The 13,716-nt window shown below is 42.7% G+C and overlaps 1 protein-coding gene and 1 long non-coding RNA gene across 4 annotated transcripts in view; one reads left to right on the forward strand and one right to left on the reverse strand.

Annotated features, from left to right (window-relative positions):
- rph3ab (rabphilin 3A homolog (mouse), b) overlaps positions 1 to 13,716 on the reverse strand; it is a 157,071-nt gene that overhangs the window by 91,295 nt on the left and 52,060 nt on the right. For all 3 annotated transcript variants that reach the window (XM_078554379.1, XM_078554380.1, XM_078554378.1), the window contains exons 4-5: positions 12,881 to 13,010; positions 8,432 to 8,515 (exon numbers count right to left, since the gene is read on the reverse strand). In XM_078554379.1, coding sequence (XP_078410505.1) covers positions 8,432 to 8,515; positions 12,881 to 13,010 — 214 coding nt within the window. The remainder of the gene's footprint in view (positions 1 to 8,431; positions 8,516 to 12,880; positions 13,011 to 13,716) is intronic.
- LOC144687847 (uncharacterized) overlaps positions 1 to 13,716 on the forward strand; it is a 61,332-nt gene that overhangs the window by 1,928 nt on the left and 45,688 nt on the right. The window lies entirely within an intron of this gene.

Genomic DNA, 13,716 nt, shown 5'->3' on the forward strand with positions numbered 1-13,716 from the left:
TGACTTGGAGGGGAACTTGCAGGTGGTCGTGTTCTCATCTATCTGCTGCCCTTGTCCTTCTAGATGGTAGTGGTCGTGGGTTTGGAAGGTGCTGTCTGTAATTAAATGTCCATTTTTGTTGGGTATGTCTTGGTAAAAACAATAGGAGTAAGTGTTGCACTTTGAATGGGGGTGTTGGGTGTGGAAGAGCAGAGAGATTTGGGAGTTTAGGTCAACATGACATTAAATGCAACAGTCCAATCGATAATGCCCTAAAAAGCAAGTAAAATATGGAGTGTTGTAGCAAGGGGTAATGGTGAATCAATATAAACCACAGTCGGAGCACTGTGTGCATACAAACATACATACACACATATGAATTAGGAGCAGGAGTAGGCCACTCAGCCCCTCTAGCCTGCTCCACCATTCAATAAGATCATGGCTGATCTGATTGGGGCAGGCCTCAATTCCACATTCCCACCTACCCCTGAGATCCTTTGACTCCCTTATTAGTCAAGAATCTATCTACCTCTGCCTTGCAAATATTCAACGACCCTGCCTCCATCGCTTTCTCGGGAAGAGAGTTCCCTGCCTTTTGGGCTCCACATTTTAGGAAGGATATTGATGCAACAAGGAGGGCACAGTATTCGCTAGGATACTGTCTGGTGTACTGAAATATAACATGAAGAAAGATTTGAAAATCTGATGCTATTTTCATTAGGAAAGAGGAGATCAGGAGTTGACTTGATAAAGATGTTTAAATTAATGAAGGGATGGAACAGAACAAATAGAAGCAGATGATTTCCAGTGATTCAGAGTTTCAAAATGAAGGGACCCAGGTGCAAGGTTAAATGTAACCAGATTGAAATAAGAGAGCAGGAGAGGCCTGTTTTACACAGAAGGTTGTGAGGCTATATAAGCATTACCGGGGTTAGTGATTGAAACAGAGACCATGTCAACATTTAAGAACAGGTAGGTAGGTGGTTGAAGGGAAAAAGAACAAAAAAGAGTTTGGGGCCAAGATCAGGACGACTGCTCATGTGGGGGATAACCAACATGGATTGGTTGGGACCACCAACTTCCATGTTGTAGGTTCTATGTCTGTCATTCTATATAGTGCCCAGTATCTAACCCATGAGATATTCAATCTGAGAGGCATTACTTCTGATAGAATCAGATACACCTTGATGAGCATCAGGATCTATACACTCCCTCCACAAAGTTACAAAATCCAAAACTCAGAATTATTCAATTTTAAAATCAATGAGTTATCACTGCACAAAGTTTTCATGAATATATCCCCACATACACAGCAAAGGAACAAATGTGGTAAGCATCAACGTTTTTATTGGGCAGGAGCAGATGACACAAAGCAGGGTTTATTCAGTTATAGATTTATAGAGGAATGCAGCGGTGCCAAGAGAGTCCCTTTTATAGTTTGACAATGTGAGCAAAGAGATTTACCTCATAAGTATCTGCAGCACCAGCTCACTTTCAGCGTGGTGTCAATTCTCTGGGGAACCCAATGCAGGGCAGAAATCGTTATTCCATTTAAACCCAATTCAAACCCCCAAGGCAGCCTAACATGGAACAAACCAGCTGCCAGTGTTTGGAGTTTCACATAGAGTTTTTATGTCTTGGTAGATGAGGGGGGATGCTGAGGTTTCTGTTTGACTGATCTCACCTCCTGGGTACATTCTGATAATGTTCCTATTGCTGAACCGTTCTGATCTGCTAGCTGAGGATGCCTTGCAGCAGCTGATTGCTCAGGCATAACGGGAGCTTCTGTTAGAAGAATCCCTAGCATCAGTCGCATTTTTAATGGCATATTTTAAACAGGCGATCAAGTAAAATGTGATAAAACATGTTTGTGCGAAGAAAGGGTACTTATTTTCTGAATGAATACACCAGTAGGCCTCACTCAGATCATCCAATGTGAGCGGGCTTGGGCACTAGACCCTGCCTCCTGTCCTTTTTTTACACTTCTCCAAATGAGCATCTATGTCCCAGGAGGAAATTTAACTGGTGGCTGTTAATAGGCACAATGCATCTCATTTAAATGAGGTGGAAAGGGCTGGAAACAGAGGCCAAACTGGCCACTTCCCGCTAACCAAAGTAATTCCAGAAATCCTTGGGAAACTCAAAGTTGAGTTTGGGGATCACAGACCCAGTGGGCACAGGTCCTCCGTGTATTTTTCTTCTACCTTGCACCCACAAACTGAGCATTCCCTGTGCTCCTGCTACCACCCACTCAGCGCAAATGCGAAGGAAGCCAGAAGTGGGACATTGTGGGTTGAATGTGGGGCAGTTACTGTTTGAGGTGACTTTTGGGGAAGTGATAGGCTGGCTGGTTTGTTGGCAAGCTAAATAAAACTTTGACCCTAGTCGCTCCCCAAGTTAAAATTGGGGAAAGGAGGGCTGCAGGGCAGGAAAGTAACCCCCATAGGTTCCTCGGCAAGAGACTGAAGTTATTTTAGCTCCTGTCCCTCGTTTATATTTCTCTCCACAGTCTCCTGCTCAAAGCTGGAGGGAATGATGCAAATACCACCTGGCAATAAACCAGGTAGGGGGTGTCCACACCACTTGAGACTCAGTTGTATAGCCGCAGTCTTGGGGAGGATGGGGTGGAGGGAGGTTGCCATCAGAGAAGGCTACTAGCGGGAGACAGTTGGGACTGAAAGGCCCAAGAACTCTTTGTGGGAAATAGAAAAATTCAAAATTGCCTCAAGGTCATGATTGAAGCAGTCGTTTGGATTTTGCTAACTTGCTAGTGTGGTATGTTGAGAGCGTGAAACTATAAATCATCCCTAAGTCCATGTTCCCAGAGTGTGTTGGCTTGTTTGCAGAGCTTGTTCAGCTTTTGGTAATTTCACATGGTTGCAGTATCACTGAAGCATGGTCTGAAATTGTTAGCAGCTTTATTCTCCCCAAGGAATGACACAGAACTATAATCCCACAAAAACAACCAGAAAAAGAGAAAACAGCCTCATTTTCAAATCCAGACTTAGGAGTCATACAGTCATTACATCATAGAAGGAGACCATTTGGCCCATCGAGTCCATCTTGGCTGGTTGTCGAACAAGCTAGTCCATCCCATTTTTAAAAACTTATTCTATCACAGGATGTGGGTGTTGCTGGCTAGGCCAGCATTTGTTGTCCACCCCTAACTGCTTTTGAGAAAATGGTGATGAACCGCCTTCTTGAACCACTGCAGTCCATGTGACATAGGTATGGCCACAGTGCTGTTAGGAAGGAAGTTCCAGGATTTTGACCTAGCAACAGTGAAGGAATGGCGATATATTTCCAAGTCAGGATGGTGTGTATTTGGAAGGTAACTAGCAGGTGGTGGTGTTCCCATGCATCTGGTGCCCTTGTCCTTCTTGGTGATAGGGGTCAAGGGGTTTGGAATGTCCCCCTCTCTATTCCCATTGCCCTGCAAGTTTATTTCCTTCAAGTGCCCATCCAATTTCCTTTTGTAGCATTGAATGTCTCCGCTTCCACCACTCTTGCAGGCAGCAAGTTCTAAAACATTACTGAGTAAAAAAGTTCTTCCTTACACACCCCCCTGCATCTCTTGCCTTAAATCTATGTCCCATAATTCTTGTACCATCAGCTAATGGGAACAACTTTTTTTGTCTGCTTTATCTAAATCTGTCAAAGTCTCTTATCAAATCTCCCCTCAATCACCTTTGCTCCAAGGAAAACAATCCCAGCTTCTCCAACCTAAAGCTGTAGTTAAAACAATTCATCCTTGAAACCATTCTGATAAATCTCTTCTGCTCCCTCTCAAGGGCCTTCAAACCCTTCCTAATTTGTGGTGACCAGAACTGGATGCAATACTCTAGTTGTGGCCTCACCAGAGCTTGAAAGGTTCAGCATAATTTCCCTGCTTTTGAACTCCATACATCTATTCAGGAAGTCCAAGTTCCCATAGAGTTTGCTAACTGCTTTCTTATTATGACCTCCACCTCTAAAGATCTATGCACATGAACCCCTGGGCCCCTCTGTCCCTGCACTTTTTAGCACTATGCTATTAAGTCTATATCACCTCTCCCCACCTCTTCTGCCAAAATGCATCACCTCACACTTCTCTGTATTAAACTCCATTCACCATTTGTCTTCCCATCCTGCTCATCTCTCTGTGTCATGTTGCAGTCGATTGGTACCATCCTCACTGTTTGCCATACATCCAAGTTCTGTATCATCAGCAATCATTTGAAATTTTACTTTGTACTCCAATATCCAAGCCCCTAGCAAAAAAATATGTGTCCTAGCTCTGATCCTTGGGGAAACACTGCTGTCTACCATTCCCCAGTCTGGAAAAAAAACATTTACCACAACACGCTGTTTTCTAAGCTGAAGCCAATTTTCTATCCAAGTTGACACTGCCCTCCTATTCCATGAGCCTCAACCTTTTTAACCAGCCTTATGTAAGGTACTTTGTCAAACGCTTTCTTAAAATCCCCATATACAACATTCATTGTCTCCCCTTCATCAATCTTCTGTTACTTCATCAAAAAATTCAATTAGATTGTTCGAGCATGATCTGCCTTTTATAAATCCGTGCTGGCTCCCCTTAATTAACTCAAACCTCTCCATTTGCCTATTCATTTCCCCACCCCCTACCCCCTGATTATTGTTTCTTAAAACCTTACCCAGCACTGATGTTAAATTGACCAGCCTGTCATTACGAGGAATGTCCTTACACCCTTTCTTGAATAAAGTTGTCACATTTGTCACATCTCTAGGGAAGATTTGAAGATTACGTGTGATGGCAAGCCCTTCCGCCATCTCCGCCCTCACTTCCCTTAGCAACCTGGGATTTAAGCCATCCAGGCTAGGCAATTTATCCACTCTAAGCATAGCTAGCCTTTACAGTACATCCTATCTATGAATTTTAACCTCATCCATTACCTCTCTTACCATCTCCACTTCTACTGATATTTTGCCAGCATCCTCTTCCTCAGTAAACTCTGATACAAAGTTCTTGTTCAACATTCTACCCTTGTCCTGCACATTTAAGCATACATCACCCTCTTTGATCCTAATGGGACCCATCCCACCTCTTACTACCTGCTCACTATTTGGCTTCCCTTTTATGTTGACTGTCATTCTGTTCTCATATTCTCTCTTTGCTATCCTTATGTTCCTCTTCATTTCCTCTCTTAGCTTACTGTACTTGACCTGGTTCTTTCTTGAAGAAGTCACTTGACATGCATCATGCATCCTCTTTTTTGGTTGCATCACATTGAATGGCGGAGCAGGCTTGAGGGGCCGAGTGGCCTACTCCTGCTCCTAATTTGTATGTTCATATTTGCTATCTTCCTGGTCATCCAAGGAGTCCTGCTTTTGGTTCCCCTAAATTTACCCTTTGGAATGTACCTAGCCTGTACCTGAAACTTCTCCTCTTTAAACATCACCTTTTAGAGAATTTTCAGACAGCCTGCTTAAAAATTCAATCTACTCAAATCCAAACCCCAGTAGGTTCTGGGCATGAAGTCCCTTTGGATAAGTGGTTACTCAGTGGCAAAACTAATTAAGAACAAACGGAACAACATTCACAGCAAGGAAGGCAGCAGATGGGAAGTAGAGTGTGGGAAGTGATAGGTTGGTTGTTCTTTTTGGCAATCTAAATGAAGGCTTTAGCCCCAGATTTAACTCAGGGACCAATTGGGGTGTGGGATAAAGGGAAAACCCAACAAATTCCTTGGCATGAAGCCCAGGCCATGTACATTTCCCTCCAAACCTGGTGGGAATGCAGCATGCATCGGGCAGGAAATTGAAAGTTGGTGGGGGGGTGAGTGGAGAGTGACACCACCTGGGAATGGTCTCCTTATCTGAGGAAGGATGTTCTTGCTATAGAGGGAGTGCAGCAAAGGTTTACCAGTCTGATTCCTGGGATGGCGGGACTGACATATGAGGAGAGATTGAGTCGATTAGGATCATATTCACTGGAGTTCAGAAGAATGAGGGGGGATCTCATAGAAACCTATAAAATTCTAACAGGACTAGACAGGGTAGATGCAGGAAGGATGTTCCTGATGGTGGGGGAGTCCAGAACCAGGGGTCACAGTCTGAGGATATGGGGTAGACCAGTTAGGACTGAGATGAGGAGAAATTTCTTCACCCAGAGAGTGGTGAGCCTGTGGAATTCGCTACCACAGTAAGTAGTTGAGACCAAAACATTGTATGTTTTCAAGAAGGAGTTAGATATAGCTCTTGGGGCGAAAGGGATCAAAGGATATGGGGAGAAAGCGGGAGCAGGCTATTGAGTTGGATGATCAGCCATGATCATAATGAATGGCGGAGCAGGCTCGAAGGGCCGAATGGCCTACTTCTGCTCCTAGTTTCTATGTTTCTATGACTCCTCCTGCTCCCCATGACCCAAAAAGAATACACACACACACACACACACACAAAAGAGCTTGCTTTGGCCTCTTCTGGGCACACTGCTTTCTCCACAGTGTGAAACTGAACCAAACACTTTATAAATAGAAAAATTGTAAAATGGTCTCTCAGGCCATGTTCCTAGGCTGTGACAGTTGATGGAAGTGGTTGTTTATATTTTGCTAACATGTTGTTTGGCAAATTCAAAAATAAAAACCTCAAAATTGTCTCCAAGGCCATGCTCCTAGGCAAGTTCAGACTGCTTGCAGACTGGTTGTTTAGCTTTTTTAAAATAAGTTCAGCATGTTTCCAAAAATCTGTAGCATCACTATTGTATAATCAGAAGTTGTTAGCAGCTTTGTTCTCTCCAGGTTTAGCTGATGGGTTTGGTGCCATGAAGTCCTCCCAAGATTTCATGTTAAACCAGAATTATGACACTGATGCTGTTGGCCTTGAGTAGGCCTCGTCTGTCTAGGCAGAGAGGAAACGTTCGAACGCCCAATTTGAGGTGAGTCAAGATGGCGGATGGATCTTTGGGTTGAGGGTGTGAGGGGGCCTTGATAATGGGAACAGGTTGCAAACACTCCAGGCATTTTCTCCCCCCATCAGTAATGTTCCTACCAGTTAGGTGGGGATGAAATATGGGCTTTTGTTTTCTAAGATTTAGAGAGATAATGTGATAAATTATGAAGCAATAAATTATTTAAACTGAACCAAACACTTTATAAATAGAAAAATTCAAAATGGTCTCTCAGGCCATGTTCCTAGGCTGTGACAGTTGATGGAAGTGGTTGTTTATATTTTGCTAACGTGTTGATTGGCAAATTCAAAAATAAAAACCTCAAAATTGTCTCCCAGGCCATGTTCCTAGGCAAGTTCAGACTGCTTGCAGACTTGTTGTTCAGCTTCTTTTAAAAAAAAGTTCAGCATGTTTCCAAAAATCTGTAGAATCACTATTGTATAATCAGAACTTGTTAGCAGCTTTGTTCTCTCCAAGGCAGTGCCACAGGACCCCAATCCCACAAAAATAACCAGGAAAAAAAAACACAGACCTATTATAAAACCCAGACTTTTAGGAAATTCTCACTCAGCCTAGTTAAAAATCGGTCTAATCAAACCACAACCCAGATAGGTGCTGGGTATAAAGTCCCTGAGGATGAGGGGTTAGTCCGTGCCAAAGCTAATTAAGAACAAAAGGAACAATATCGACAGCAAGGAAGGCAGCAGTCGGGAATTGGAGTGTGGAAAGATCATTCAGATCTTGCAGGAGAGGTGGGAAGGGTATTGAGAGTGATGTGTCCCAATGTGCAAACTGTACCGAATGAGGAGATGTGGTTACCAGGGTAACATAGCATTTTACTTCATGTTATTTATGGCCCTCAGTGAGATGATAAGTTCCTGTGGTAATGACAGAAAGCAGCATCTACCAGCAGGTAGTGAGCAGCTTCTCGCACTGCCTTCTGACAGTAATTCAAACAGTTCCGTTGTGATGTTGACATGGCAACAATTGCTTCACAGTAGCCCCAGTTAGGGATAAACCGCACACTGAAAACTGTGTGAAATCTTGCGCCAATGATGACATTAAGGAAGGGACAACAAATAAAATACCTTGTAATTTAAAAAAAAAAGTCACACCACGGCTTTGTGTTTTTATTCAAGTGGGTTAGTGGGAACTTAGCTCGGATGTGTCCGAAATGTTCCCGAGTTAGAAATTTCACCCATTTGCTTTGTTGCCTGCAAATCTTGACTCTTGCGTTTCTCTCACCAATATTATCCGTAAGTGGTTACCTGCTTCAACCAATACCACCCGTAAATCAGCAGCTAGGGCGTGCGTGAGAAGGCAGCCAAGGGAATGGTGCAACTCTGTTTCTAATTATCTCCCCTTCATGCTGGAACACAGTCCAGCCTTTGCTTAGCAGCATAATTTAATTAAATATGATTGCACCTTGGCATCCCATGCCCATTACACAATTTCATGCATGTCTGGGCACAGCACCCTGCTAATCTCTGTTCATATGTTTCACGGGGAGTAGGAGGAACCACAAAGATGAACACAGGTGCCTACCTCTCGTTGCTCGCTGCAGATCTTACACAGCCATACAGTCCGAGGCCGATTGGGCGTTTCAATCCCACACTTCGTGCAGACGTTCTGGGGGTGAAAGAGATAATCAGTGAAAGAGATTGGCTCTGTTGTTGAAGTCAACTGAAAGCTCTTTTAGCTGTGCTCGCGACTGACTACAAGTGAAAAAGGCTGCTTCAAAGCCAGGCCTGTCAAGGATTAAAGATGCCCTCTCTTGACGTTGGGGGTGGGGAAGGTGTTGAGGGGTGGCAGTGGGGGGGGAGTGTCACTCAGTGTTCCCCTGTTCCAATATGATGAGGCACTACGCTACATAAAGCGGACCCAAAAGATTCCCTCATGGATTAATTGACCTCACCCGACACAGCAGATGTAGGCCACTACAGTCAACCTCAGTTATGGGTTGGAAAGTAGAAAATGAAACTGTATGAACCAGATTCCTTTCCTGGTCAATCCATTCTCTATCATCCTCTGGAAAGTGAGCCTCTGAAGATTCCAATTAAGAACAATATTGGGCTCCATTGGAATGCCATCCTGTTCATTCTGATTTTCCCTCCAGCACCTCGAATACTGTGTGCAGTTTTGGTCTCCTTATTTATGGATGGATGTAAATGCATTGGAGGCAGTTCAAAGGAGGTTTAGTAGATTGATACCTGGAATGTGAGAGTTGTCTTATGAGGAACGGTTGGGCAGACTAGGCTTGTTTCCACGTGGAGTTTAGAAGAGCGAGGGGTGATTTGAATCAAAGTATAAGATCCTGAATGGCCTTGACAAGGTGGACGTCAAAAGAATGTTTCCTCTTGGGTGAGTGAGTCTAGAACTAGGGGGCACGGTTTTAAAATTAAGGGTAAATTAAGGGTTGCCCTTTTAGGACAGAGAATTTTTTTCTCTCAGAGGGTTGTGCGACTTTGGAACTCTGCCTCAGGAGGTGGTGGAGGCGGGGTCATTGAATATTTTTAAGGTAGAGGTAGAGAGATTCTTGTTAGGCAAGGGAATCAGAGATTATCGGGGTTAGATGGGAATGTGGAAATCGAAACACAAGATGATCAGCCATGATCTTATGGAATGGCGGAGCAGGCTCGAGGGGCCGAATGGTCTGCTCCTGTTCCTATTTCATACGTTCTTACGTGTGTGCAATACGAATGAGGTTGGAATTCTTAGGGGGGGAGGGTTTCATTTCTTCAATGTGCTGCTTTTAGCACTAAAACCACATTGGCATTCATCACTGATATTTTATGACCCAGTTTAGCGACTATGTTAAAATAGCACAGTTAGGAATTTAATGCAAAACTTCAGCCAATCGCCTAAAAACACCACCCAGTGAAAATTTAATTAAAACTCATCTCCCACGAAAAGCCAGAGGCAGGAATTCTCCCTGGCCTGGACTGCATCCCACTGTTCCAAAGCACTACAAGTTGCACAATGACACACTGAGCTAGCTGCCAGGAGCTTTGGGTTCCTCGCACCTTCAGACCCGTTTTCAATTTAACCCCTTCTCTCTCCTCCTGAAGGCACAGACAGCTGCTGTCAATGGACAGCAGCTAACCTTAAGTGGCAATGCCTTTTGCGAAGAGGGTTTTACACTGCAACAAGAGACAGAGCAGGTCCACTGGAGCGGGTGAAGGTATTGCTGTTCTCACTAATTAGCTGGAAGGAAACATTTTCTAAAAGGTAAAACCTATTCCAAACCTGCCCCCCACCCCCCGGCCAAGTATCTGGACTGTTGGTGTAGTGTAGTGTATTCATCTAGACACCAGAGGGAGAACTAAGACCTTGCCATTGGCACTGAGTCTGCAACCGTGGAACTAAATGAGAGTTTGGCGGACAGCCTGTTTATGCAGGCAACCATAGTTACGGTCACACTGGAGAAGTTGGGGTTGTTCTCCTTAGAGGAGAAAAGATTAAGGGAAGATTTAACATAGGTGTTTAAAATTCAGCTGTTTTGATAGAATAAATAAGAAGATGATTCTGTTTCCAGTTGCCAGAGGGGTCAGTAACCAAAAAACACAGGTTTAAGTCAATTGGCAAAAGAAACCAGAGAAGAGAGAAGATATTCTTTTTTACACAGCAAGTTGTTGGGATCTGGGATGCACTGCCTGGAAGGGCGGTGGAAACAGATTCAATAATAAAAGGGAATTGGATAAACACTTGCAAATTATGGGAAAAGAGCAGGGGACCATAAGACATAGGAGCAGAAATTAGGCCAATCGGCCCATCGAGTCTGCTCCGCCATTCAATCATGGCTGATAAGTTTCTCAACCCCATTCTTCCGAGAGTGGGACTAATTGGATAGTTTAAGGCATAGTGGGCTGAATGTCCTTCTATGCCCTATGGTTATATGGTTTCTAGCAAAATTACTGTGGAGGAGCAGGAGCAGTTCCGAGGAAAGTTCAGGCCCAAGTGATTATACCGCTTGTAAGCCCAAGATGATCATGCAGACAACCAAGCAAATGAAAAACAAATGGGATAAGGTATGACTCAAGCATTTTACTTTAAAAATAAATAAATCATTGCCTATCAGGGAGTAAAAAAGCTGAGCAGCCAGGGTTGGAAATCACAATTATCTGAAATGTCCCTTCTAAGTCAAAGTCCCACTTCACATAATTACCTGCTGTTCCACGGGCTACAATGAGGCTTATCCACAAAATAAGCAGAATTGATACCATATAAATGGGTTAGAAATATCAGGCAGTTTTATTTGGGGGCAGGCTGAAGTCCACAGGAATAGACTAGAAGGGGAAATATCAACATGGAATTTCTTTGAATTAAGACTTTTTAGACAAAATTCTTTTGTAAAAAATGGAATTTTTTGGGGGAACGTTTGTATCGATGAAGACGAGAGATGGAACACTTTCCATTTCAGACAGACATTTCCTAGATCGAGTAAAAGTACTGTCAGATGCTGAAAAGAACTCCGCACACTCTACCCTAACAATCCACCTTATTCCACTGCTGGTTCCGTTCCCATCACTAGCTATTCCGTGACCACTGAGTGAGTCAGGACTTGGAACAGTTTTGTGCTCTGGTCCCTATTCACAGTAGTGACCAGAATTAGGATTAATCTTTAAATAAAATCCTTAGGTAGCAAATAAAGCCTTCTGTTTCTATAATGCCATATCATGTTGAAATATCTCAAAGCACCTCACTCAAGGAAGGACAGTGATTGTTGCATCTTCTGTGTATGAGAGGAGTAAATTTAGTTCAACTTATTGTCTCCAAATTTGACAGTGAGGAGAACAGAATTAAAAAAGACTAACTATAATTATTAACCTCTGCTTCCTTTGAACATTAGTTCATTAAGTTGCTTCACAAAATCAGGCTCAGCATCATTTCCTTCATGATGCCATCCATAATTTTTTGATATAAATTAATAGAAATTGGACGGAAATAATCTAAAACACATGTTAATCAGGTCAATGTATCGCTCTAAACCTAACTTTGTTTCTCTCCTCAGATACTGCCTGACCTGCAGAGTGTTTTCAGCATTTTCTGTTTTTATTTCAGATCCCTGGCATTTTGTATAAATTGGAATTCTTTTAATATGTTACAGTTCATCAATGGGGTGCAAACAGATAGAACACTGGCTCACGGTCATGATGCACCATACAGGGCAATGGAGGTGCCCGGCAGAGATAGGTCATTTCTGACAGGAAGAGAGGGAAACCCTTCCCACCTACTTGTCTTGGACAATGAACTGACCCCAGTCTAGGGAAGACCTGAAAATATGAAAGAGATTTTTTAAAAAAAGATAAAAATGGATATTGAGGCCAATTTTGAAAGGCTCCACTCCTAGCGCAGTGCCTTGCTTAATGGGAGCGTAGTTCAGAGGCAGGACGGTTATACTTCAAATTTTGATATTGAAATGATCGGCACTGCCTGCTCCAGCTATTCCAAGCTAAAATGAATAAGCATTGGAGGTATTAAATGAACCAGAGAGAAGGTTGGAGAAGGTGAAGCGGAAAAACATTACACCTCATGACTGAGGCACAAAAATTGCTTCTCTGATTGCGAAAACACCTATTAGGAAGCGAATTTTTAAACTGGAGGATTTCTTAAAGCAAAAGCACTTGCCCAGTGACTTCAGTTCTGCTGCAGACTGACAGCATTACTTAAAGGATGTCGCTCCTGCAAAGACTGTGCTTGTTTAAACGCAGAAAGCCAGTTGGTGAAGGATAGTACTGCAGCCAATCTTTACTCAGGCTTATATTTATTTACAGAGTGAAATATTACAGGCATATAACTCCTAACTCAACCACACAGTTTCAGCGAGTGTCCCTTGCCATATGTGTTCAAATAAAACTCCAATTAATGCTCTCCGCCTGCATTCAATTAAACACAAATGATATGCAATTAACAATTCTGCATTTTTGTTTTTGCCATGACTAATCCAGTCAATGCTGAGCTCACTGCACCAACTCCACAGAGCGCATCAATTACCTTTTTGCAGTCTTCACACACCACAGAGTGTGACCCCAGCAGCCCCAGCTGCTCCCCGCACAAGATGCAGCGAGATAAGCCGTCACCCAGGACATTCTTTCGCATGTTGTCCAAACGATCCACGAGGCGCCTGAATGTAAAACCGAGAAAAACGGAGAGTGAAGTGTGTACAGCTGTTTACGAGTTTAGTTTCTCACTGGGTGGTTGGAGTTGAAATTTCACCATTTAAATCTAATGGACAAATAAGAAAAATAAATGAACCATTTCATTAACCTTACATCTTGAAATATGGATTGATGCTTGATGACATATTATGAATTAACGACTAATTCTGGAATTTTTCAACAGAAAGCATAACAATTAATTAATTATTAATTACTTGCTTTACATTTATTGATATAATTAAACAATAATTAATTTAATTTATATAATTTAATAATTAAGACTCAAAATAATTCATTAATAAAAATATGACTATTTATACATATTTACCATTGCTAATTATCAGTTAAACTGAAAGGATTTAAGTGAATATTTTCCTTTATTTATGAGTAACAGCATCATATTCCCCCCCCAGCCCAGTCAGGTTATTCTCTTCCAAGTAAACTTTGAATTTCTGGTGAGGGCTCTCCTTTCAAAATGTAAGTCACTGAATCTCTTTTCAGATGTTGCTGGACCTACCATGTATTTCATATAACCACAGAAAATTCCAGCACTGAAGGAGGCCATTCGGCACATCATGGCTCTGCTGGCACTTTGTAAGAGCAGTCGTGACTAATCCCTCATTTCTAGTATTTATTTTTGAGTCAGTCACTGACTTGAACAGAAGCCGATGT

This window comes from Cetorhinus maximus, chromosome 12 (assembly GCF_964194155.1).
Source record: "Cetorhinus maximus chromosome 12, sCetMax3.hap1.1, whole genome shotgun sequence".
Lineage (NCBI taxonomy): Eukaryota > Metazoa > Chordata > Chondrichthyes > Lamniformes > Cetorhinidae > Cetorhinus > Cetorhinus maximus.